The sequence below is a fragment of the Macaca fascicularis genome, chromosome 5, assembly GCF_037993035.2.
Source record: "Macaca fascicularis isolate 582-1 chromosome 5, T2T-MFA8v1.1".
Taxonomy (NCBI): Eukaryota; Metazoa; Chordata; class Mammalia; order Primates; family Cercopithecidae; genus Macaca; species Macaca fascicularis.
Genome location: NC_088379.1, coordinates 107,968,969 through 107,996,766, shown reverse-complemented (window position 1 = coordinate 107,996,766; position 27,798 = coordinate 107,968,969). Strand labels below are relative to the sequence as shown.

The 27,798-nt window shown below is 37.0% G+C and overlaps 1 protein-coding gene across 9 annotated transcripts in view; it reads left to right on the top strand.

Moving 5' to 3' along the window:
- SLC39A8 (solute carrier family 39 member 8) overlaps positions 1-27,798 on the top strand; it is an 85,702-nt gene that overhangs the window by 33,213 nt on the left and 24,691 nt on the right. For 5 of the 9 annotated variants that reach the window (XR_012434976.1, XM_074040219.1, XM_005555550.3 and 2 more), the window contains 3 exons: positions 5,497-5,666; positions 7,980-8,102; positions 8,589-8,753. Coding sequence is in view for 8 of the 9 variants with exons in the window: in XM_005555550.3 (XP_005555607.1) it covers positions 5,497-5,666; positions 7,980-8,102; positions 8,589-8,753 (458 nt within the window). In the remaining variant the exon portion in view is untranslated. Of the gene's footprint in view, positions 1-5,496; positions 5,667-7,979; positions 8,103-8,588; positions 8,754-11,819; positions 11,882-19,372; positions 19,952-27,798 lie in introns of those variants that run through there. The other 4 variants (XM_074040220.1, XM_074040221.1, XM_074040217.1 and 1 more) reach the window with 3 other exon arrangements.

Below are 27,798 nucleotides of genomic sequence, written 5' to 3'. Positions count from 1 at the left end.
TTTCTTATGGGCTTGCTGTAAAGATTAAATGACTTAGTATTTGTAAAGTACTTCAAACATTATTCAATACATAGGTGCCGTAGTGGGCCTGTTAGTTAGGTCTGTTATTAACTACATCTAACATGTGCATAACTCTAGGTACAGGACATGAGGTTTCAGAAAAAGCAAATACTCTACTCTGTTCAGGTTAGTTACTTATATTCAAAAGTAATTTTTTAACCCCAGTTGCTATGTGCAAGTTAATTACTCATATTCAAAAGTAATTTTTAAACCCCGGTTCTGTTTCAGGAACCAGGAGTTGAGAACTGGAAAGTCAGAAGCAGGATGTGAGAAGTAGAATTCTAGGGCCAACACTACAAAGTTATAAAATAGAAAAGTCAACAATTCTGAGTTATGAGATCATAAAGGCACCAAATATTCAGACAACCCAATAAAAAGAGAAATGCCTCTTAGGGTGCATATTGTGTTAGGAATTGAAATGAGGCTGGAGTGGAGTGGGATAGGGTGGGAGAAGATATGGAAATGTTTCTCAAGGAATTTAGGTAATCTAGTAGAGTGCTTGTTACTACTCATCTAAGATGTTTAACTTGGCAGTCTATTGCTATTTTGATGTGATATCTTGATTGTTTTATTTTAGTGCAACTGTATGATTATTTAATATCTCTATGGGTCAGTTACTTTAATAGTACCTTTATAGAATTGTTGGGAGTATCAAATGAGTTAATATATGTAAGTGCCTAGAACAATGCCCGGCACAGAGGAATAAGAATGTCTTTGTTCTTATACATGTGTTCATAGATTCACCACATTCCCTGGCCCCTGTGTAATCCTATTGTTTTTCTCACTGAGAAACACATTTTAAAATAATTAAATGCACTGGATTTTTCATATAACTTTTCACTTAATGAAGAGTCAAGTCTTAGCCTATCCAAAGCAATAAAAAATCAACATAAAAGCAATCAAAATGATACAAGAATTTGAATACATTTATGTTGACATTTCAGTGGGCAGATAAAATAATATAATTTCTCAGAGGCCTCACATTTTATCTTTGAAATGTATTTCATGTGCTTTATAAAATGATATTGATGAGTACAGTAAACTGATAAGTTAAATTCTCTAGGAGAGAAATTAATTGCATTTTAGTAATAATTTAATGATCTGAAATTGCTTCATTTTTTGATGAAGTTACAGAATAGTATTTAATTCAAATAGTAGACAAAATAAAGAATATTACTTGAAGCATCCTTGAAAGTCATATTGTCCAACTCTGTAATACAACCAGTGATATAAGTCTAAGTTCCAGGGAGGTTAAGCGGCTTCTTGTAGGTGTAGTACCTAAGGTGAGATGAGAACTCCTGATTCTTAGTTTGTTATTCTTTTCACTGAATAACAGTGAATTAAATGAACTAACATTTATATCATGGTCTACTTACTAATTTTTTAAAACAATAATAATCAACATTTATTAAAAGCTTGCTATATTCCAGGGACAGCATTAACTGGTTTTATTTTATTCTTGTGAAAACTCTATGAAATATGAGCTATTTTAATCTGCATTTTAAATAGGAGAAAACTGAGCCTTAGGGAAGTCAAAGAACCAAACTATGATGCCAGTGAGGGGATGAGCTGAGATTTGAACACAAATCCTCTAGCTCCAGAGTTCACACTGTTAAACACCATTCTATACAGTTTCTCAGTTGAATGGGGCCAGGCAAAATTGAAGCCTGGGCAGTATGCAGATCTGCAAAATGGGGATCATAATAGAACCATATTTCCTTTCTAGTAAAACTGGAAAAATAATAGTACTTATCTCATAGGGTTGTTGTGAGAATGAAATGAGTTAATATAGGTAAAGTTCTTAGAAGAATCTTACACAGTGGACATTCAATAAATGTAAACTATCATGACTATATTTCTTTGAAATCTATTAAAAATCTTTCGGGGTTCACTTATTAGGAGACTGGTCCCTCTCTGAAACATATCATTTGAGAAAGTCCCATGTATATATGGAGATGTCCAAGGAATAGATTCATACCAATGTATTCTTTTGGTGCTTCAGTTAAGTGGAAAGTGCTTCGGTTGAGTGGAAACTCCAGACATAATTTTTCTGAATAATGTTCTAACAATACAAGAAGGGGAAGCTATGCAGTGTGCCCAGAATGTGATGAATTACACTCCCACCATCCCCCAAGTTGTGCTCATAAATGTGCAAGGGCAAAGAAAGTTAGAAAGGTGGATAAGCAGATGGATTGGTATGTCTTTTTGACAGAGTTCTGCTGCACTTTGAAATGGGAAATTTGTTAATTCATTCAGCAAGGAATGTGTGCTTTTTCCTGGACGATTTTCTAGGCACTGAGGATGAATAAAACATAGCCCTTCTCATTGAGAATCACACAGTTTATATGACGTAGGCAAACGTATCAGTAATAAAATTACTGTAGCACACAAGAAGTGGTGAGCGAACCAATTAGTTTCAAACAAAGAGTAAAGGGAATCCTGATCAGCCAGGAAGTACTATCTGGAGAGCAGGGAAGCTTCATAGAGGAGACCTTTGCATTGGCTTGGAAAGCCACGTGTGAGTTTCTTAGGCAAGGAAGATAGGAAAGTGTTTTCAGACAGAGAACCACAGTGTAAAGGTAAAGTTCGGTTGGGAAAACATGGTGTTTGGGTAAAGGCCATGTTGAGAAGAGGCTAAATAACACTGGAGAGGCTGTGTGAGGGTCAGTTTATGAGGGGCAATTTCATATGGGGGCATGAGATGATCATTTCTGTGATTTAGTATAAGTCTGTAGGCCATGTCAGTTAGTAGAAGGGGCACCAGATAGATAACTGCCACGTTATATAAGATGAGGGAGTGAGAGGTGATGAGGGTCTGACTTCAAGGCCACTGGCAATGAGGAAGGAGAAGCTGGAGGTGAGAGATACCTGAAGCAGAATTGGTAGGGTTTGATCACCAGTTGTCTACGGAATTAACTGGTGGAAAAATTGAAATTGATCCTACTGTTCCTGTTATTTATGTAGGTAGTGAACGAGGGTAACGGAGCAGGTGTTTGCAGGGAAGCTGATGAGTTTAACATGTGCATGTGGCTTTGCTTCTATTGGCACTTAACAATTTCTTTGCCTTTTAATTTTAGTTTTCAACATTATATCTTGTCTACGCAGTGAAATTATAAATATTTGTTGAATGGATGAATGCATGTAGGCTAGTGATGGACAGAAGTATGTTTGTGTTAAGAGAAATTCCATGTAGATATACCATGAAAAAAGGTGTGGAATTGAGAACTCTCTCCAAGTGGAATGTCTGTGGAGACTAGTAGTATTGTTTAAGGTGATAAGGTAATAAATGGGAATGAAGTGGGCTGTTAGATGAAGTTGTAGGGCATGGCCAGGACCTGAAACTGATAGGAAAGTGTCTGGAGAAGATGCAGTCATCATGGTCAGTGCTGTGATGATTCTTGGAGTTATATAGTACCATTTATAATCTCACCTTTTCATTTGGTACTTAGCACAGGTGACTTTGTATCACACTGTGTGTGTGTTTGCACGTGTGTGTGTTTGTGTATGGTGGCAGGAACCATGGTTTGGTCCACATCATCTAGGCTGAATGAACATTTACTAAGTTTGTTTATTTGTACATAGAAATTCTAGACTAACAATAATTATAGTGAAAGCCTGGCGCGGTGGCTCACACCTGTAATCCCAGCACTTTGGGAGGCTGAGGCAGGCAGATCACGAGGTCAGGAGATCGAGACCATCCTGGCTAACACGGCGAAACCCTGTCTCTACTAAAAATATAAAAAGTTAGCCGGGAGTGGTGGCGGGCGCCTGTAGTCCCAGCTGCTCCAGAGGCTGAGGCAGGAGAATGGCGTGAACCTAGGAGGTGGAGGTTGCAGTGAGCCGAGACAACGCCACTGCACTCCAGCCTGGGTGACAGAGTGAGACTCCCTCTCAAAAATAATAATAATAATAATAATAATTATAGTGAACAATCTTGTGTTAATGAAGTACATATAATTCAGGATAACATTTTTACAGTTTTGTTGAGTCCTTTGGCCTTTCTAAAAATGAGATTACCTCTAAAGGAATAATAAAGCATATTGCTAAAAAATGTGGGCCTGGGAGCCAGACTGTCCTGGTTCAAAATTCAGCTTTCTATCTGTGTGACTCGGGCAGCTTACTTCAACTCCATATGCTTTGGTTTCCCTAACTGTATGAAGGCGGTAGCAATATTTCTCTTACAGGGTTTTGTGAGGTTCAAATAAGTTGGCCCATGTTGATCACTTAGCACAGGGCCTGGCACATGGCAAATGCTCCCTGAGCTGTAGGTGTTACTAGTGTTCTCCACCGACAGTGCCATGGAGAGAAGTGGCCCACCATTTAAACATGCTTTCTGGATGTTTTAAAGAAGTGGCTACGCAGAGGCAGCTTTCTCCTCTGTCGCATTGTACTTTGTGTACAGTGTGTGGGGCCAGAGGCAAAGCCACATGTTGCACCAGCCCTGAGGCCAGGTTGTATCTCAGCCTGCACCCACACATAGGTGACTGTCCTTGGTATGTTTCACTTGTGTTCCCATTTTTTCCTTAAACCAGCCCCTCTAGGATAGAGAGAGGGAAATTGAGGCCCAAAGGCAACAGGTCACACACGCCATTAGCTATAGAGCTTAGGATAGTATTCGTTCATTTCATTCTAAGCAACACTTATTGTGTGCCTACTGGGTGCCAGGCCCTGGGTCTCGAGAGATGAAAGATGCACCACGTTCTTCTGTCACCGGCATCTCTTCTGTATGGAACATTTTTGCCTAATCTGTGTCTCGCAGGGTGAGTTATGTAATGCAGCCGCTCCCTCCTGTCCCCATGTGCTCACTTCCTGAGTGCTTATTGCATCAAGCTGACTTTAGTTCCCAGGAGGCCCCAGCTGGGGAGCTGAGGTGCTGCTGGGGCCACCTTCTCTGAGGAGGTGCTGTGCTCAGGAGTCTGAAGACAAATGATTGTGACAAGCTCAGTGTTAGCAGCTATGGTCACCTTGAAGCTAGCCCACTGTGACCCATCTCCATCTCTGCCCTCCACCCATCATCCCATACCTTTGTCCTGAGGCTCACACTGCCTCTGTTTTTTTTTTTTTTCCCCCCCAAAGTGCTGTTTTAATCTATTCCTTGAGCCATAGATGAAACTAGGTGGCTTGGAGCCTGTGGACCTCAGATTGTTTGTCACTGTTCTAGATGTTCTCCGAGTTCCCTGTAAGCTGTAAAACTCATTAATACCATAAAGATGATTTAGGGCTGATTAAAATGTAAACTGTATTACTATTAATGCTTGCTATGCCATAATTTATATTCTCAGTTTTCTGTATACTTTTCGTTGAGTAGATTTTGTTCTTTTAAAGACGACATGTGTCTTAAGCTTTTAAAGACACTTTTAAGCTTAATGTACAGGAAAACTTCATTTGGTTCCTTGCTCTGATTAATTTCTACTCTCTTTTCCCTCTGACCCACAGTTTGGGGATATGGATTCCTGTCAGTGACAATTATTAATTTGGCTTCTCTCCTCGGATTGATTTTGACTCCACTGATAAAGAAATCTTATTTCCCAAAGATTTTGACCTTTTTTGTGGGGCTGGCTATTGGGACTCTTTTTTCAAATGCAATTTTCCAACTTATTCCAGAGGTAAGGATGTTGGCTATTTGTTTCAGTGAATAATTGTTTCTTTTGAATGTTTTAGCACTTTGTATGTTTTTAGCCTCCATAATTCTTACAGCGTTTTATGGTCGGGTTTATAGTGTCTTGGATAAGAGAAAGCTGAATCACAGCAATTGTAAAGGCTTGTCCCAAGCTACAGTGGATGTCAGTGTCAGAGACAAAATTAATATTCTAGGAGGCCAGCCACTAGGACGTGCTCAGACAGCTCTGGGACACCTCAGAAGGCCTTAAAACTTTATTCTGCCTTGCACTTGGCAAATTTAATTTTTTCACACACAGTTTCATTATTTATTTATTTGTTTTTCTAAAGAGGGTGCAATGTCAAATATACTGCGAATGTCAGATGTAAATTTGTAATTTATTTAAGATATACCACTAAATTCTCTCATATATTTACTACAGCTATAAGCGACTAGAGAATAAATGAGAGCACGGTCAACAAACCTTTTCATTTTTTCCAATTGTGGAAAACATATCAATTGAGGACTAATAAATAAATAGCAACTTATTTTTTTCCTTTGATAAAATGTGTTATTGATCTGATCTTGACTATAGTGCACACTATTCAATTTATTTCAAATCTGCATTGTGCCCATATAAGGAAGAGAAATGGAGGGAGGAAAATAAATGAAAGGAAAAGAGAGGCAATGTTGAAGAGGAAGGAAAGGAGAAAGAGACTTTCATAGAAGGGATCCACAAACGGGAATTAGAGAAATATATGCATACATGGACTATATCTGCCACCCACAACGCACACACAGAGGGAGAGACAAACTCCATACAGAGAGAAACTATTAATAGTATTTTAGGGAGTATCACCCTCATCTCATTATTTTTAGAAAATTATGACTAAAGCTTCCTTTAATTTTCAAGCTATACGTGAAAGTGGGGATATAACTTTTTAGGGTTATAGATTTATTATCATTATTTGATCTAGAACCTAAGAGAATATCTATTTCAAAGCTTCAATTGCAGAGATGAAAAATATTAAAATTCAGGGTGATTAAATAATTTGAGTATAGCCTTACAGTCAGCTAGTAACAAAGCTAGGATGACAATACAGATTTTCTGATTTAAAAGAGTATTATATACATAATATATTTAATATGATATAATATATGTGTTTATTATCTCATCTGCTTTATGGGTCAAATTAAATTAAACTAATACTGTATGTGGACTAGAGACTCTACATTTATGATGTTAAGGTTTTCTATTTTATTGAAATTTAACAATATAAATAATCTGTAATAATATCTTGAATTTCCATAGAGTTTTTTATAGCAAAATGATTTTCCTTTTCTTATTTAACTTTATTTTCATAATGTCAATGTTATGTAAATGGAACAGGCCTTTTTTTTTTTTTGCCATTTTTGCATTGTATAAACAGGCACAAAGAAGTTACTCAAATGAAGATGCGGCCATGATGTCTCCCCAGAGGCAAACAGGGGACAAGAACCCAGACATCTTCTATTCTGCTTCAGAGGGGAGACTTACAATGTGTGGAATGGTGTGAAGCTGTGGCTTTTCACCCATTAGTCTCTCCTCTGATTCTGTTTATTTGAAGTTTATGTGTCTTGTCTGTTAGGAACACCTTGACTCTTTATAACTTCAAACTCTAACTCCAGTTCTTTGTCCTTTAGACAAAGAATTATTCCATTCTTATTGCTGTGTGTGTGTATGAGAGAGAGAGAGAGAGGTGGCAATTTTAAATATTCTTTTTGCTTTTATTCTTGGGCCTAGCTCTTGATTTATTTGCCTTTTTAGGATTTATCACAGTTTTGTAGGCATAAGAGGATTTCTCTTGGGAAAACAGTAATCCAAGTGGCCTGCCATATTTATTTTAAAAGTTTGACTCTGGATATCATGGACTAACACATTACTTTTAGAGACAGTAGGTAATCAATATCTCATTTATCTTCATTATCTAGACCTAATATTGTGTTCTAAGGATGGGAATCAGTGCTGCTGCTTTACTGCTAAAAGTTTAGTCTTTCAAGGCAAATATTGCTGTAGGTGTTATAGCTGGGAAACTGTAAGGTTCTCTGGTGGCTTTATTTAATGAGACTTCTGGTTGTAAGATTTTTGTGCCATTTCATACAGTTTTGTCATTCAAATTTCAAAGTTTTCATTTTGTAATTTTTGGCAGCTAAGTTTCCAATATTACTTGGATGTGAAGAGAGACTTAGAACTTTGGTGAGGATTGTATACTGGTATTATTTTCCAGAAATCAAGTTAAATTTCTTGGTTTTACTTGAATTGCCCTTTTTTCTCCCTTAGGCATTTGGATTTGATCCCAAAGTCGACAGTTATGTTGAGAAGGCAGTTGCTGTGTTTGGTGGATTTTACCTACTTTTCTTTTTTGAAAGAATGCTTAAGATGTTATTAAAGACATATGGTCAGGTAAATGGACTTTATTTAAAACATATGACATTTTACCCCCTAAAGTTACTTTATATAGGCAAATAAAGACAGGATTTTTATTCTTAGAATTATGAGAATGGTTCAGTTATTAGGCTTGTGAGTTTGAGAACGAAGAGTCAATATATTGACAAGCGTAAGATAAATACTTGATTCATGTTGTAAAATTTGAAACAAGTACCAGCAATTTAATACTGAATAACGGATGTGCCTAATTTGTATTCTATTCATGTTCATCAAAATAAGAATGTGTACGTGTTCTAGCATGAACAAACAGTAACAACAGAATCTAATAAATGAAAATACATGTAAAAAAGAGAAATTTTATATATCTAAAAAGATTTCTTTACATATAGAATAGACATACAATTTTCCTCTTATAAATAAAAAGCAGTAAACTCTATTTCCCTGTCTGTATGAATCATCTTTTTTCTTCTTATAATCTCTTTGGTTTTTGTTCCCATATAGAATGGTCATACCCACTTTGGAAATGATAACTTTGGTCCTCAAGAAAAAACTCATCAACCTAAAGCATTACCTGCCATCAATGGTGTGACGTGCTATGCAAATCCTGCTGTCACAGAAGCTAATGGACATATCCATTTTGATAATGTCAGTGTGGTATCTCTACAGGTATATGTTGATTCCATTTTTTCTTGATTATACTACATTCTTTATACTGTGTAAACACGAATGTGTATGAAGCTAAGTCAGTATTTTGTACCTTTATGTATGTCAGACTTATTCTTATATATGTGGGATAACTGGAATGTAAGTCTGCATTGTTTTTCCACCTTCCCTCTAAATGTTTACTCTAAACAAGTGAGTTAAGAAAGAAATTGTGGATCACTGGTCTGGGCTTCATTATTCTCTAAGATTATATACTATATGAGAGTCTCTCAATTGCATTTATACAATATTACATAGCAAAATTAATTCAGGGCATTTATTTTACAATTGTTTGAAGATCCAGAATCAAATAATGCTTTGACTGATTTTGAAACTGCAAGAAGAAATTATTAAAATTGTTTTTATTAATTGTCTGACATACAATGTATATTTATATCCACATTTTCTAAATAATATTAATAGGCACAGGCCAGGTGCGATGTCTCACGCCTGTAATCCCAGCACTTTGGGAGGCCGAGGCGGGTGCATCACAAGGTCAAGAGATCGAGACCATCCTGGCTAACACGATGAAACCCCGTCTCTACTAAAAATACAAAAAATTAGCCAGGTGTGGTGGCAGACGCCTGTATTCCCAGCTACTCGGGAGGCTGAGGCAGGAGAATGGCGTGAACCCGGGAGGCAGAGCTGGCAGTGAGCCGAGATTGCGCCACTGCACTCTAACCTGGGCGACAGAGCAAGACTCCGTCTCAAAAAAAAAAAAAAAAAAAAAATAATAATAATAATAATAGGCACAATTTCTTGAGTGACTATCATATACCAGCTAATATGCTCAGCACTTAATTATTTGATCTCATTTACTTTTTATAACAACTACTCAGTGTAGGGATTATTTCTTATGTATTAGAACTGTATTGGTTTCAAGTGATAGAAATCAAATTATATACGCGCAAAGGAGAACTTACTGGAAAGATATTAGATGACTAATGGAACAGCCAAGCTACAGGAAAAACAAGAACCTAGGAACCATTGGAACCACTAGGACTCTCCCTCCTTCTCTTTCCTGCCTCTTAGTATCATTCTTTTCTTTTACCGTAGGCTATCTTTTCCATAAGTGGTATACATAGTCACTAGCAATTCCTGAGATTTGTCTTAAAATTTCAGCTACTAGAAGGAAATTGACCTGACTCTTTCAGTCCTAAATCCAAAATCTCTGGCAAGTGTCTTCCTGGTCCAGCTTGAATTAGATGATCACTTCTAGACTAATCTAAGTGCTTAGAGGGTTGGGCCCCTTTAATGATATCAAGGGAGTGTGGATGGAGTAGAGGAGTGGTTATCAAAAAGGGATGCTGAGAAGATAGTATCACTGGTGTCTACAACAATTCTCATTTGACAGATGAAGAAAGTGGAGCTTTAAATGTTAAATAACCCCCCCCAGGTTTACTCAGCTAGTGAATGGCAGATCCACAAGCTATATAGTTAAACATGATGTAAAAGTGAATAGTTAAAAACAAAATAAAAAGGAAAGCCAGGTAAGGGGGGAAAAAGCAAAAAAAAAAAAAAAAAGAGCAATCTGGAAGAGATTATTATGGCAAATACCTGAGTTTCCTTCTGGAAAGAAAACATGATTGGTCATATGCTTCTCTCCACCTGATTAAGGAAAATTTCAAGTGTATTTGAAGAGCCAGTTCTGTGTTAGCACTATAGTAGCTAAGGGGAAATTATTTTTTGCAGTATGATGAATGATGCTTTCAGCCAAGAGTTTGCAAAGAATCTGGAAATGTTCGAATATATAATTTCTTACAATAATACTTGCAGCTAACATTCATTAAATGCTCAAGGACTATGCCTAGAACGTTAGATGAATTACTTCATTTGTTCTTCCTAATAACCTAGGGGGCAAGTGCTATTGTAATTAGGAGAGTATGACTTAGAGAGGTTAAATAGCAAACCCAAAGATGCTCAGTTCCTAATGGCAAAGCTTGGATTAGTACTGAGGCTGCCTTATACAGAAGCCTGTGTTCTTATATACTTTGCTGGAGTGGCTTCCTTACGTTGCTACTCTACTGTAAGCAAGATGACAACATCAACTCTTAAATATTTATTTTTTTGTAAAGGGGAAAAATAATTTGGCCAAGGATATTGCTTTCTGAGGATATATAATTTAATGCGAGGCACAGCAGAAAGAGCCTAAAGAATAGTAGTTAAAACCCTTCCTTATGTCATGCGTCTAAATTCTAGTTGCCTTATGCAAGCTTTTGACAAATACTAGATTATAGTGAGATTGTGGTTGAACTCTGACAAGTCATTCAAGAGGTGCCAGTCAGCTATATTGCTAATTTAAACACTGATTAATAATTATTTAGATACCAGATGGCAGAGGGATAATCTGCCATGAAATTTGGAGCCTAACTTGAATTCTTGCTCTGATGGAAGATTTTCCTGTATCTTTCCAGGGTTAACAAGATAATTTTAGGCAGGGCTACACTTCTACAGAGAAGGAGCTTTGAACCTGGTCCAACCTTGAACACATTCTCCTTTGGGATCCCCAAGTCCTGTAACACAAAGCACGGAAGAGATACAGTTTGAGATTTAAAATATTTAAAGGGCTGATAACCTCCTTGACCATACTAGAAATTCAGTGTGACTTCTCCTGATTTCAGGAAAGTTCCTTCTAATGAACCTACTACGATAAACTAGCTGCTAAATATGCCTTGAGTATCAGAATGAGCTGATAGGAATATTTATATTTAGAAAGGAGGATGGTTATCAAAGCCTTCAGTTTTTGTAAGAGGCTAATTTTTAAAAAAATAATAATTAACAAATAAGTTTAACTTCTCAAAAGTTACATTTTAGTTAAACCTTTAAGGCTCCTGATTTAGGATTAACTATGAGCAGAGGACATGTTTGCAGTAAATCTAAGCACCATGACAGAGATGAGGCCCTCGACATGATCCTGTTTTACATAATTTAGAAACACAATCAGAAGGCTGTTTTTACTCCACTTATGACAGGAGGGCTTTCATTTACTTATTCAATAAACATTTATTGAGTTTCTGTTCATTGTCCTAGGCACTGGAAATTCAGAAGCAAATTCTCGAGGAGATTACAGTTTATTCAGTGGAAACATAAAATATAGAAATGGGCAAAACAAGAAACTATCGTATAGTAATAACCGACTTTGATGAAACTAAAGCATGGTGATGTGAGAGTGATGTGTGGGAGCTTCTTTTGGTTGACTGGTCAGAAAAGGCCCCTCAAGATGTCAGCAGAGAATTGTATAATGAGAAAGAACCAGTCATGCAAATATCGGGGAAGAAAATGTGCTAAAGACTTTGAGAATAATCAAACAGATCACACACAAGGGACCCGGAAGCTGAATGGTAGTGGACTTCCCCACATCAATGCTGGAGAGCAGTGGCACAATTCCTTCAATATTCTGAATGAAAACAACTGTGGAATTGTAAACCTAGGTAAACTACCTATCTAGCGAGAGGGAAAAATGGAATTAAGATTCTGGAAATACACTTCCAGGAATAAGAAGGCAGCTGAAGAAAGAAGAGAAGGTGCGTGCCAGGGTGGCAGCCCCGCACAGGCCTTGAGATAATAGTTTTCATGCTAATTTCTTATGGGGACTATTTTCTCACTGTTTTAGTTGAAGGTATAGTCTCAAATAAATAGACATTTAAACCAATTGAGCAACAGACTGCAATTTTCAGTTTTGTTTACATTGCACAAAAAATCAAAAGAAATGAAATTTAAGAAATAAGTAGGTCTGGATATTGCTTTAAGAGAGTAAGTATTACAATATAAGTGATAGTGATTTTAATAATAAAATTAAAATACTTTCTAATATTTTATATTTTAAAAATAATCTAACCTAAGTGACCCCATTAAAAGGATTGAACATGATAATATAACTCAGGGTTCAATTTGAGTTACAAGTGTGGATTTAAGAATTTTGTTGACAATCCCAGTTGTCACTGCTTCAACAAAGTTTTTCCAAATTGAAAATAATAAGGAACTCTCTAAAAATTACAGTGAGTTAGGTGGTCTAATTGGCGTTACTATCAATAGAGTGCAAATTAGGTGAAAATCTAGATTATAAAAGCATCATTTTTGATCTTGCTGAAATGTAGGAAGAACAAAGACATGTTATAGAATACTTAAACTGTATGACTTAGGAATGTCTTTGTTATTCATCCGAGCAATTCTGGCTCATCACAGAATACTCAGCTAAACCATAATATATAAATTTAGAAGTCTCTGGTGTTTTATCTATGTTTAGCCATATAAAAATCATAGTTTTACACGTTTTTATTTTGTTTTCATGGAAGCATATTTATCACAGTGAAATAATAGAAGATATTAACATTTAACAGTTACCTTGATTATAACTTTTAAATATTTAGACTAAATGATTTGAGAGTTCCTTAATACCTTTGCTCCAGGCCTAGTAAGTGTGAGGCACAACAGTCCATGTGGCATGTGTGTGTGCACGTGCATGCGTTTTGGGGAAAAATGTGGGTCATAGAGGGGTAACAAGGAAGATGTAGGGAAAAAGAGGGGTGCGCGAGATGCTGTTTCCCCATGTGATTCAGTTATTGTTACTAGGTAATGTGTCACATGTCACCTTGTGACATGCTTTGTTTTTTTCTCTTCGACTTTCCTGCGTAGCCAAGTGTGGAGTCATTTCAGTATCTGTGCAGCCGGGTGGGGCTCCCCAGCCCAGACACAGCCTTGGTGTTTGCTGGATGTTGATTGCTGAGGAATGTTTGGGACTTTGGGGAGGGTGTCAGCACTTCAAGGCCACTAGAGGGCCCCTGGAGCTCGTTCCTCCAGCAATCTGTCACCAGTCTCTCTTTTTATGAAATTTTCTGTACTTTCATTTAAGAATAGATACTACTAAATATAAAGTGATTTTTAGAAGTTGATTATTGTGAATTTTATGTGTAAAGTTGAGGTGCAATGAAACAGAATTTAGCTGCAAAGTGTGGAGATGCTAGGGAGATTTTCTTTGTTGATGACTGATACGAAGTGACACTCTACGAATAGGATAACATTTTTGAGATGGTTGGGCCTCCATGAGAGTTTAAATACACACAATTCATTCAACAAGTATTTTTCCAGTACTTAACCTATACTTGGTACTATTCTAAGTGCTGGCACAAAGGCGACAGTGGAGAGGAGATGAGGACCCAGAGCAGTTTTCAAGAAGTAACAGATGAGGTGAGACAGCAGAGTTCACAGATTCCAAACTTTCCACCTTTCCATAACATAACTGAAATATTACACATTTAGCACAGAAAAATGGAAAGCACTCTCTTTGTTTTTAAGGTATGAAGTACAAAAAAACTGACTGGCAGCTCTGTATGTACATATATGTATGGGGCTTGTCTACCGGTCTTTTGGGTGGTGTCTTTTTCTACATTCTTGCCTGGCGTTGGGAAGAATGGTAGAATATTACTGACTACCTTATGTTCTAGGGTACATGTGCACAATGTGCATGTTTGTTACATATGTATACATGTGCCATGTTGGTGTGCTGCACACATTAACTCATCATTTACATTAGGTATATCTCCTAATGCTATCCCTCCCCCCTCCCCCCACCCCACAATAGGCCCCGGTGTGTGATGTTCCCCTTCCTGTGTCCAAGTGTTTTCATTGTTCAATTCCCACCTATGAGTGAGAACATGCAGTGCTTGGTTTTCTGTTCTTGCAATAGTTTGCTGAGAATGATGGTTTCCAGCTGCATCCATGTCTGTACAAAGGACACGAACTCATAAAAAAAAAAAAAAAGAGTCCTTAAACAAAAACAAAAACAAAACAAAACAAAAATAATATTACTGGCTACCACTTGGGAAGTGGAGTTGCAGGAGAAGGGGACGGGGGCACTAAGAATATTTGACGTAACACCCCTTTCTTTAGTACTGTACTTCACAACAGTCTTCAGTTTGCTCTGTGTCCTTGAATTGAAGGTCTCTGTGGTTCACTTTCCCCAGGGGTAGATCTCCAGTCATCATTTGGGGTGGCTGCCTTGCCACATTGGCTTGGGAGGAAGGACTTGGGGTTCTACTTGTTCCCTAAATAGACTTGCAGCCACTTCTCTTATGTTTAGTTCCAGTCTTTGCCCTCTGCCTTCAGAAGCACTTGGCGCCTCTAATCCCTGAACTTTTTTGAGGTTCTGGGACCTGCATCACTTTGCTTCTTGTTGACTTTCTTCCTCTGTGAACTCAATTAGAACTTGCCTTCCTCTTTCCATCTGCCAAAATACAAATCTCAGTGCTGTCATGTTGTCTCTCTTTCTTCCTGTCCTTGCGGCTTTATGTCTTCTTTATTCCTTTATAAGGACGTAGTTTCAGGAGGGCATTTCAGGAGGGACTAGAGATAAATACATATATCTGGTCCACCCTATTTCACTAAAAGCCCATTTACTATTTTAAATCATATAGTTCTTGAACATCGCAAGATTTAAAAACAAATTAGTTAATTTCCCCTATAATAATAATTAAAATAGAAAACTATACAAATAATAAAATGACATAACAAATGATATCCACTGATCTTGATTGACTGGTACTTACATAAAAACAGTAACTAGAGGCAGATGATGTAGCCAATCATGAGGTGAAATTCTGGGTTGCCTTTGCTATTAGTGGAATTTCTCACTCACTGTGTTTATCTCAGGGCATCCCTGAGACAGTTCATTTTATCTGGCTTCACTCTATGTGTTGCTAAGGTCATGAAAATTGGTACCTGAATCCACTGAGTTTAGCCTACATTTCATTGATATGAAGTATACTTTTATTCATGAAAAACTGCTCTAAAGTTTTTTTTTTTAATTACTCCACGAAATTCTTATATCTCATTCTTCTTTAACAAGGAGACTGAGATGATTATTTGGAATCTGTGACCTCTGCTGTCTTGCCTCATTACTTCCGTTACTTCTTTAAAAAACTACTCTGGGTCCTCATCTTCTCTCCACTGTTCCGCTGTCCCCTTTGTGCCAGAACTGGTGTCCTTTCTCCTTTTTAAGGCCAGTTCCTCTAAATATTATCATCTTTCCCATGGCCTCTTCCAGTTTTGTTTCATTTTGTTGTTTTAGAACAGGGTCTCACTCCATAACCCAGGCTGGAGTGCAGGGCTTAATCAGAGCTCACTGAAATCTCAAACTCCTTAGCCTCAAGGGATCCTCCCACCTCAGCCTCCGAAGTAGTGGAAACTGCAGGCACATGTCACCATGCCTGGCTAACTAAATTTTACTTTTTTTTGTAAAAATGGGGTCTTGCTATGTTGCCCAGGCTGATCGTGAACTCCTGATCTCAAGTGATCCTCCTGCTTTAGCCTCCCAAAGTATTGGGATTATAGGTGTGAGCCCCCATACCTGGCCTGTTTTCGTTTATCTTTCCTGAATCTCTCCTTTTCCTTTGTCTACAAACATGTTCCATCTTTTCTACCTCATGGTATTATTTTTTTCCTCAATCTGCTACTCCCCAAGTTTTCTCAAACCTTCTTTCCCACAACTGTCCAACTTTCCTAAAGACTGGCTAATTCTGAAATAAGACTATACATGTTAGGCAGGTTCTTAAGTGCTTTACATATATTAACTCATTTAGTCCTCACAGTAACAACCCTGTGAGGCAAGTACAATTGTTACTTCCATCTTGCAGATTTGGAAACTGATGTACAGAGAATGTAAGGAACTTACCCAAGGTCACACAGGTACCACATTAGGATTGAAGTGCAGGAATCCTGTTTCCTGGTCTGTGTGGTTAACTGTTACCTTATACTATGCTGCCTGTTGTTTCCATTTGTTAGCCAGCCTTTATATGCTCCTCCTCTTCCTCATCATCTCCTCACATGCTTAATCATGTACAGTTTCTAAAGTCACTCCCTATTCTCTGAACTTTCTTTTTAGAATAATGTAAGTGGTTGTTCTAGGCAGCATGCTATAATCCTCTTTTTAAAATTAAATTATTCATTTTTTTTTCGAGACACGGTCATTGTAACCTCAGACTCCTGGGCTGAAGCAATGCTCCCACTCAGGCTTCAGAGTAATTACGGCTACAGGTGTGGGCCACAAGCTATGTTCCTAATCCTCATTCACTGTTTCTTCCTGAGCCATTCCTACAGTTTAACACATAAGTGAGTACCTACTATGGGCTAAATGCTAGAAATATAAAGGCAGGTTTTTCACTGGAACCCCTCCCCTCCCTGTTGAAATTACTTATGTCTTGGTGACATGATACCATCCTTGCTCTGTCACCATTTTAGCTGCTGTAATACTTTCCTGGTGCTTCTTCTGAGTCTCCTTTTCTTGCAGGGCAGTTGGACGTGGAAGAGAAACATAGGCTTTGGAATTACACAGGCCATTGTTTGCATCTTAGCATTAAAATATGTTGTGTAATTTGGGAAAAAATAATTAACACCTTTGAGCCTTTGCTCATCTGTTAGATGAGGAGCAAAGATTCTTAATTTACTGAATTTTTGTGAAAATGAATTAATTTCTTATGGGTCAACTATGCAACATTGTGTCTGATACATTGTACACTTGTGATAAATACACATCTCCCTCCCTCTTCCATTTACCATTTTTGTCTGTTCTTAGTTTTTATCATAGTCATCTTATCAAGTCGTATCACTTCATCTTTTGCACCTATGGGAATAGCTTCTAAATCTATATGCTTAATTATGTAAAGATCATCACTTAAAAGATGGCTTCTTGTGTTAAACCATAAAGGTGTTTGAATCTATTTGTATATGTTCCCTCTAGGTTAGGGTAACAAAATGAGAAGATAAAATGTATAGAATTCCATGCATTCTCATTTCTCTTATCTACCTTAAAATTTGAGTAGATTTTCTAGAAAGTAAAGCTGGACTTTAAAAGCTCATAGGTAATTTAGTAATAAAGATAACCTTCTGAATATAAATGCCCACAAGCCTGCCTTTGACCTGTCCAATAAATTAAGAGAATTTGGAACATTTACTCTCTCTTAATGGAGGAGAACCTTAAAGTCCAATATAATTTGCTATTCAAATGACGATTTATCAAGCTTTGCACCACAGATTCTCTGTTAGAGCCTTGAAATACCAGCTAGAGCCACTTGCCAAGGAAGGAAAACAGTACGTTAAGAACTACTTGCTTTTCCAGATAAAAGCACGTCCAAGTTATGTAAATTTGACAAAAGCATTTTATTTGATAGCTAATGTCAGGAGGGATCTAGGGTTATCTGTTGTGGTTCCTTATATTAGCTAATCATTTGGCCAGCTAGTATATTCCATTCTTGTGGAGGCTGGAGCATCAACATTTACACAGAAAGTTATTAAAAAATAAAACAAACATTGGGCCAGGCACTGTTGGCTCATGCCTGTAATCCCAGCACGTCGGGAGGCCAAGGCAGGTGGATCACTTGAGTTCAGGAGTTGAAGACCAGAGTCCAGGAGTTGAAGACCAGCCTGGGCAACAGCGAGACCCTGTCTTAAACAAACAAAATGTTGATGTTGCCAACTCTTAGGTCAGCTAGTATAATCAAATAAGATTAGGTATGAATGTGCTTTTAAAGGTACCCAAATCTGTACTATTTACTCTATTTGGAGAACAGACAGTTACTTATGGGTGTCAGTCATGGACTACTTTGATATCCATATGAAAAGATAACATTCTCATTAATTGCATGATAAACATTTAAATAGTCAGCATTTTTGTGGAGTTTATAATTTTAATCCTTTGGAATGTGTTTTCAGATCCATGCAAACATAATTCCAATGTTATAAAGTTTTGACTTCTAGAAATAATCTGTAGACTTTTAGGTTTTTCTTTTCCCTCTGTGTATAGTTTTTCTCATATATATATTATATATATACACTTACATATATGCACATATATAAATTTGTATATTATATATTAATATGTATTATATACATATATTATTATCTAATAAATAGATGTATAAAAATGGGTCATAGAGTATGCACACATTTAATTTTGCTGAATAACAACAAAATGCTCTCCAGCCTCTTATGTTTGTTTACCCTCTCATGAACAGCAAAAAATAATTCCTGTTTTCTCTTTGTCTTTAGCAATACTTGGAAATTTCAGACTTAAAAAGATTATTGTCAATTTAAGAAGTTTGAAGTGGTATCTTTTTCTGATTCGTCTTTCTGATTATAGTGCAGTTGAGCATCTTTTCATATGTGTTTTGGTCATAAGTTCACTTTTATGTTTCCTATTCATCTGTTTTGCACATTTTTAGTTGAGTATTTTTCCTTAATGATTTGTGTTAAAGAAAAAACTATTCTGACACTTCTTAAAACAGTAAGGAAGAGTTTATTCAAGACTGTTGCATTAAGGGTTGCCTCTATGGCAATAGCAGGGAAAGATTGGGTTCAACTCTAAATGAAGACAAGATAAAGGTGGGCATTTAGAGCCAATAAACAGAGAGAGGGGAAGAATGCATGGAATATTATTATTAAGAGAAAATATCAAGGGTAGGGGGATTCTTACTAAGCCGACTTAACAGAATTCTTGCTGAAGGCAGGCGAGGGTGATTATATATCACTTGGGGGATGGTGGGGAATGAAGAATTTTTAAAAAATAATTATTTGATTTTTCCCTGAATCAGAGGGCATGAAGAATTTGATCAGATATGAAGGGTGATCATATATAAAGGATGAGGGGATTCTTGCTCGACTGACTTGGCAGGATTCTTGCTATGACTGAACTCTGCAAAAATGGACACAGAAGTCCAAGATGGAGGTCTAGTTGAGAAGAGACCTCAGAAGAGCCTAACTGAAATTTGGTCAAAGAAAGAGTCTGTCACTTGTAGGAATTTTACATATATGCTAGATGTTAATTTTCCTTGATTAAATGATTTACAAATATATTCTCCAAATCTATTGTTTCTCTTTTCACTTTGCTTATAATATACATTGTTTTCCAAAAGTTTTAATTTTAATGCAGTCAAATATATCAGTACTTTTCTTCAAGCTGACTGCTCTGAGTGTTATTTAAGAAATATTCCCTAAAAAAACATAAAAGTTTCCTTCCATATTTCTTTCAAAAATTTTGTTTAATTTATTTTTGTATATGAGGATCCAGTTTTTTCCTGTATAGATAAACAATTATCCTCGCTGCTTTGCTGAACAGATCATTTTATTCCTGCCATGTATCAAGTTTGTATGTATTAAATTATCTGTATTTTGGCTTTCTAGTCTCTTTTACTTGTCTATTTGAAAAAAAAAAAAGACAACAAACCTCTGACCTACTACCACCCTGCCATAATTGTTATAGTTTTTATTCAGCTATAAAGACAAGGTCTGCTCCTCACCTTGTTTTTTCACTAAAAGTTGTCTTTGTTCTTCCATATCAATATGATTGTAGAGATTTTCATTGACATTGCATTGAATTTAGAGATTAACTGGGCTGCAGTTTACATTTTTATGATATTTAAGATTTTTTGGTTTGATAATTTACTGTATTAGAAATATTTTAAAAATATTCTGTTAGATTTCTTCCTAATTACTTTGTAGCTCCGTAGGTATCACAAATGATATCTTTTTTCCTACTGTTTTCTTTTTTTCTTTTCTTTTTTTTTTTTGAGACGGAGTGTCGCTCCGTCGCCCAGGCTGGGGTGCAGTGGCGTGAACTCAGCTCACTGCAAGCTCCGCCTCCTTGGTTCACACCATTCTCCTGCCTCAGCCTCCCAAGTAGAGTAGGGGGGACTACAGGCCCCCGCCATCACACCCGGTTAATTGTTCTTGTATTTTTTAGTAGAGACAGGGTTTCACCGTGTTAGCCAGGATGATCTGGATCTCCTGCCCTTATGATCCACCCGCCTCGGCCTCCCAGAGTGCTGGGATTACAGGCATGAGCCACCGCTATGTAAGAGTACACTGATTTTAGTATACTGGTTTTCTATCCTGCAGTAGTGCTGAATTCTGCCAGTATTGTTTTGTTTGTTTATTCTTTTGGACTTTCTGCATAGATATTGAAGAGCAAAGAAGCCCTTTTTAATGTTTTTTCTAATTGTTTTAACTCTTATTTTTCTTGTCTTATTTTATTGGCAAGAGCTCATAGGACAGTGTTGAGTAGAAGTAGTGATAATTGGTATTTTGTCTTGTTTCCAACTTTAATAGGAATGCTTCTAAGCTCAGTAGGTTTGCTTTCTTTAGTTTTCTTTTTCTTTTAAATAGCCTTACTTAGATTAAGAAACATTTTTCTCAGTGTTGAATTTCATTGCAACATTTTTCTTTTTCTATATTGCAGCTAAATATAGGTAATCTGTACTTGGCTGATTTTTCTTTTAGAATTAGGGAGGCTTAAAGCAGAGTGAAAAATTAAATGAATGATTATATTTTCTCACAAAATTTGTTTCATTTTTGAATTACACATTATTCATTAGGTGTTAATTAGTAACATGAAAATTAGAGCAACTTATCTTTTTCAAAAGTACTTGAGTCAGGTAGATTTGAGTTTAAATCTGACTCATAACTAATTGGGTTACTTCAACTTCTAAAACTCACTTTCTTCATCTGAAAACTGGCAATAATATCTACAAGGCAGGATTATTATGAGGATTGAATGAAATATTATTAAAGTTGTGACTAAGAGTAGGTATGCGTTAAATCCTAAATCTTATTATTTCTGTGTCTACCATACAACCACACATCACCATCACGCTCCTGATAAGTGAGGGTGATGGGTATTAAGTAAGAGAAACAGCATCTAACATTATGTGTAGATGCAAAGCCACAGAGTCCTCTATTTCGATGACAGAATATTGAGCAGCTGTTGAAAGAGTAGGAGACTTGGTTCAAAGTTGTGGCATCACATGCCGAGTTTATAAGCACTTATCAACTGGAAGGAAGAAAGCATTTTATGCAGTGGGGTTTCTTGAAGGCATAATGGGGATCATTTCAAAGATTCAAAAATAGATGGATTACTTCATGTAAGAGCAATCTGTAGCCAAGAGTGATATTTATGAAGGCTTCCAGACTAGACTAAGAGAACAGGGCCTCCATGGCAGTTTGCAGATAGCAAAATCAAACAGCAAGTTTGAGCAAAGGCTGTAAAGGCAGTTGGATTGAATTCTTAGAAGTTAGTTAATTAAATCCACAAGTAATAATTGCATATATTTATAGGGTATAATGTTATGTTTTAATATGTGTATACATTGTAGAAAGATTAAACTAACATATTCATCACTTCACCAATTTTTCATTTGTTTTGTGGTGAAAACATGTAAAGTCTACTTTTTAAAAAGCAGTTTTGAACTATACATTATGCTATCATTAACTATGGTCACTATGTTGTGTAATAAAGCTCTAAATCTTATTTTTCCTTTCTAAGTGTAACTTTGTCCCTTTTGACCAACATCTGTCCTCCTCCCAGTCCCCAAGCCTCTGGTATCAAACATTCTACTTTGTTTTTAGGAGCTCAACTTTTTTAGATTCCACATGAAGATGAAATCATGCAGTATTTATTTCTGTGCCTGGCTTAGTGTCTTCCCAGGTTTTAAAATAGCAACCTTTAAAAAGAAGGAAATAACAGGATTTCCTTCTTTTTAAAGGCTGCGTAGTATTCTCTTGTATGTCATTACCACATTTTCTTTGTCCATTTATCTGTTGATGGATTGAATTTTGATGGTTTGCCTCTTCCTGAGAACACACTTCCTAGTGTCAGATTCATTAGACGAGAGCTTGATAGACAAAGTCCCATGTGCTAGGCAATACCGTCCTTAGGGGCATAACAAAGAAAAAACAGAAGAAACAGAAGAAAATGACCAGAGGCCAGAGTGGAATGGAGTGGTGGTGTATTTTTAGCTGTGAATACAGTATACTGGACCTTCTTTGAGAAGATGTGTCTTTGTTGCATTGCCCTGGCTCAGACAAATGAATGAGAATAATAGATCATCTTCCATAGTATGTTTATCTGAAGATAGAGAACTGGTATGGGGTAGGGAGAGAACATTTTAGAATAATTTTCAAGAAAGAGAAGGTTGGGAGTATCTGCCATGGACAGCAGAAACTCTGTGGGTAAGGTGAGAGGTCCAAAGTGTATTTAGGAAGTGTTGCTGTGTGGTGTGTGTGTGTGTGTGCTGAATAACTCCTTCCTTGGTTTAAAAAGCCTTTGGCAAAGAATGTAAAAATTTTCAGTGCTTCTAAAGTTACAAGTAGCTACTCTGGGGAACATTATTGTGCTGCAAGGAGCTGAAAGAAGAGGAGAGACTGGATCTGGGAAAGAGATATAGGAAAAGACTAGAAAAGTAAACCATTTCAAGTAGTTTGTCATTGAAGTGAAAAAAAAAAATGAGGGATAGCAGCAGTTCAGTGGAATGTCAGGATTTGGGATTTTGTTAATCTGAAGGAGATTTAAGACAGGGAGGAAAGGCCAGGTGGACAGGGAGAGGGTGAAGATTCGAAAGAGAATGGAAGTCATGGTAGGGATATCTTATGGAGTGTATTTCTAGAGAAGAAATGAAAACAGAGTACAAGTGGAGTTGTTCACAGTGAAAAGGAGAAGCACTCTTATTCTAAGATGGGATGGAAGGTGGAGAAAGTGTTTGTGGGTAAATTATGTGTTAGATGTTCTCAATTTCAGGCAGGTGGGAAGTAGGAATGAAGGACTGTGGGGTTGGGGAAAAGTGGGAAAGGCTTTTAATAGGCTGTCTCTCAGTGTGGTTCACATTGACTAGCGATGATAATACATGGCTGAGTAGAAAGTCAGAATCCTCAGCCCTGAGCCAGTGTCTTCACTTTCAGGGGCCAACTGTTGACTTTTACCTCCTTCATACCTACAAACTAAACGATGTACTACACAGCTGTGAGATACAGAGTGGTGGCCCATCTAGTTAGAATCACACACTGTTGTAGACAAGGAGAACAGTATGCCTTGAAACTTTGGAGTGCCCCGGGAGCCAGGTGATCACATGAAATTAGTCTGCTTCCTCGTATGAAGTTCCAGAAACATCATTGTGTTCTTTACCTCCTGGAAGGCTGTCCCTGCTCAGATTTTCTCTGAATCATAGTCAGCGTCAAAATCAGGTGAATTTGGTTCCAGACCACTGCAATAAAGCAAATATCACAATAAAGCAGGTCACATGATTTCTGGTTTCCCAGTGAATATAAAAGATATGTTTTCACTACACTATAGTCTATTAAGTGTGCACTGGCATTATGTCTAAAAAATGACATTGATATCTTAATTTAAAAATACCTTATTGCTAAAAAGTGCTACTGATCATCTGAGCCTTCAGCAAGTTCTAATCTTTTTGTAAGTGGAGGGTTGTGCCTCTGATGTTGATGGCCGCTGACCAGGGTGGTGGTTGCTGAAGGTTGGAGTGGCTGTGGAAGTGTTTTAAAACAATGAAGTTTGCAACATCGATTGCTTCTTTCATGAAAGACTTCTCTGTACATGCGATACTGTTTGACAGCATTTTACCCACAGTAGAACTTCTTTCCACATTGGATGCGATCCTCTGAACCTCTACCACTGCTTTGTCAACTACATTTATGAAGTATTCTAAATCCTTTTTGTCATTTCAATGTTGTTCACAGCATCTATACCAGCAGTAGATTCTGTTTCAAGAAACCACTTTGTTTGCTCATTCATAAGAAGCAACTGCTCATTTATTCAGGTTTGATCATGAGATTGCAGTAATTCAGTTCCATCTTCAAGCTTCACTTCTCATTGTAATTCTCTTGCTATTTCCACTACACCTGCTGTGACTTCCTTTACTGAATTCTTGAACACCTCAAAGTTATCCATGAAGGTTGGAATCAACTTTTTCCCAACTCCTGTAAATGTGGATATTTTGACCTCCTCCCCTGAATTGTAAATGTTCTTAATGGCATCTAGAATGATGGATCCTTTCTAGAAGATATTCAACTTCCTTTACTGAGATTCATTATAGGAATCACTACTATGGCAGCTACAGTCTTGCACAATGTATTTCTTAAATAATATGACTTGTGAGTCAAAACTACTCCCTGACCCATGGACTTCAGGATGGATGTAGTGTTGGCAGGCATGAAAACGACATTCATCTTCTTGTACATCTCCGTAAGAGCTCTTAGGTGACTAGATGCACTGTTAATGAGCAGTAATATTTTGAAAGGAATGTCTTTTATTTTTCTGAGCCATAGGTCCCAACAGTGGACTGAAAATATTCAGTAAACCATGCTGTAAACAGATATGTTGCCATCCAGGCTGTGTTCTTCCATTTCTAGAGCACAGACAGAGTAAATTTAGCATAATTATTAAGGGCCCTCGGAGTTTTGGAATGGTAAATGATGATTGGTCTCAGCTTAAAGTTACCAGCTGCGTTAGCCCCAAACAAGAGAGTCAGCCTGTCCTTTGAAGCTTTAAAACTAGGCATTGACTTCTTCTCTCTAACTATGAAAGCCCTGGATGGCATCTTCTTCCAACAGAAGGCTGTTTTATCTACATTGAAAATTTGGTGTTTAGTGTAGCCACCTTCATCAATGATTTTAGTTAGATCTTCTGGATAACTTCTCCATCAGCACTTGCTGCTTCACTTGGCACTTTTATGTCATAGAGATGGCTTCTTTTCTTAAACCTAATGAACCAATTCTGCTACCTTCCAACCTTTCTTCTTCAGCTTTCTCCCGTCTCAGCCTTCATAGAATTGAAAAGAGGGGCTTGCTCCTACTTTAGGGTATGTTATGGCTGACTTGATCGTCTATCCAAACCACTTAATTTTTACTGATATCAGAAATAACGCTGTTTTGCTTTCTTATCATTTGTGTGTTCATTGGAGTAGCACTTTTAATTTCCTTCAGGAGGTTCTCCTTTGCATGCACAACTTGGCTATTTGGCACACAAAACCTAGCTTTTGGCCTGTCTTGGCTTTTTGACATGTTTCCCTCGCTAAGTTTAATCATTTCTAGCTTTTGATTTTAAGTGAGAGACATGCAATTCCTCCTTTCACCTGATCACATACAGGCCATTTTAGGATTATTACTTAGCATAATTTCAATACTCTTGTGTCTCAGGGAATAGAGAGGCCCTACAGAAGGGAGGAAGATGGGGGAATGTCTGGTCACTGGAGCAGTCAGAACGCATACAACATTAATTGGTTAAATCTGCCATCTTATGTGGGCACAGTCATGGTGTCCCAAAACAATGACAATAGTAACATCAAAATCACTGATTACAGATCACCATAATAGATATAATAATAATGAAAAAGTTTGAAATATTGTGAGAATTACCAAAGTGTGGCACAGAGACATGAAATGAGCACATGCTGATAGAAAAATGGTGCTGATAGACTTGCTTAATGCAGGGTTGCAACAAACCTTCAGTTGTAAAAATCACAATATCTGGAAGCACAATAAAGTGAAGCACAGGAAAAAGATGTATGCCTGTACCTGTCACTCCTAAATAACTAATAGAAATAATAATGGTGGTAGTTGGCGGTGTGATGCTGGTGGTACCTGTCATGTGCAAGTAATACACCAATACTTTGCAAATAGTATTCATATGCAACATTCATTTAGGTATAATTATCTCAATTTTATAGATAGGGAAGCTGAATTTCAGGGAGGTTTAACATTAGAGTAACGGTTTGAACTTAGATTTATTACACTCAGAGTTCTTTTAAAAAAGCAAAATTTCTTCCCGATTTGTATGCTTCTCATCAATTAAAATGACTATTTTAAATAAAATCTAAGTATACATTTTTGTGAAAAAATTATTATTTCACTAGAACTTTTTGAGCATGTAAAACTAGAACTTACTGACATGTAAAAAATAGTTATTGTGTAGTGTGATGAGTACTAGAGTAGAGGCATATACAAGTTACTGTGCTGAGAGAGATGTTGTGTGTGTTGGGGTGGGATGTGATGCAAGTGGAGTGGCACATATTGGGGATGGAACGTGATGAAAGCGAAATGGTCAAGGATGCTCTTCTGAGAAAATGATGCTTGTATCCATCTTGACCTTACATCCATCCTGACAGATATGTAAGACTTTACTGGGATAATATGCTTGGGCAGAACGGCAACTTAAGTGCAGAGGGTGCTTCCAGTCATTGTTTTTAAACATTTGTCATTTTCTAATTTTGAAAAATGCAAGAAAGTGGCTATAGAACAATGGCTTTTAATCATTCCCTTAGACAACTGCTTGATGAAGCTCATTACCTTTTGCAACAGACCTACCAAATTTTGCATACAATTTAAAGGGGTTCATGAACTTGCTGATGCTCCTCTATGACCTGCCAGCCAACAATCTCTGATATAGAGAAATACTTGAACAAGGAACATAAATGCCTACGGGTAAGAGCAGAGGGCACTGGGGTAGCTTTTTAGCTATTATTCTGTTAAATTCCTACAACAGCACTGTGAAATTGGTATTAAGTCAACTTACAGCTGAATAAATTAAGATCCAGTTAAATACAATGACTCCCTCAAGTTCACACAGATAATAAACAGCAAAACTATGCTGAGATCCCCTTCTGGGGTCTTGCATTCCAAGCTCATGTTTGCTCCATATACATAATACCAACTTCTTAATGAGAATATGGCTCTAATAAGTTATGATTTCTAACAATTAACTTACAAATGAACTTTTGTAAAACAACTCGTAGTGAGTTGAGGATTGCCCGCATAGCGAAACTTTTGTTAGTTTTGATTACCAGTCTGTCATAGCTGATAAGTTATGATTTGTTCTATTTTGCTATGGGCTTGGCTGTAGAGTATTTTGGCAGCATCTATAAAAATTTCTTTTGAAATAATTTTTTTTTTGGCAAGATTGCACCTAAAGCTTCTAAATTATCTAGAGAAATTCCAAGTTGTTATTATGTGTTTGATATATTGTGTTAGTCTTATCCATACACTGTGGCAGGTTTTCTTAAGAACCTCAACAAAGGATCTCGCCTTTGATCCTGGAAAGCTCAGTTTGTTAGTGTTAAGTTCTGGAAAGCTTAACACTTAAAAGTGCATCTATCTAAACATGTTCTATAATAAATTGCTTTCACTAATCAAGCAGGACTTACCCCTGTTTAGAAGAATTAGTGAGGTTTTAGTC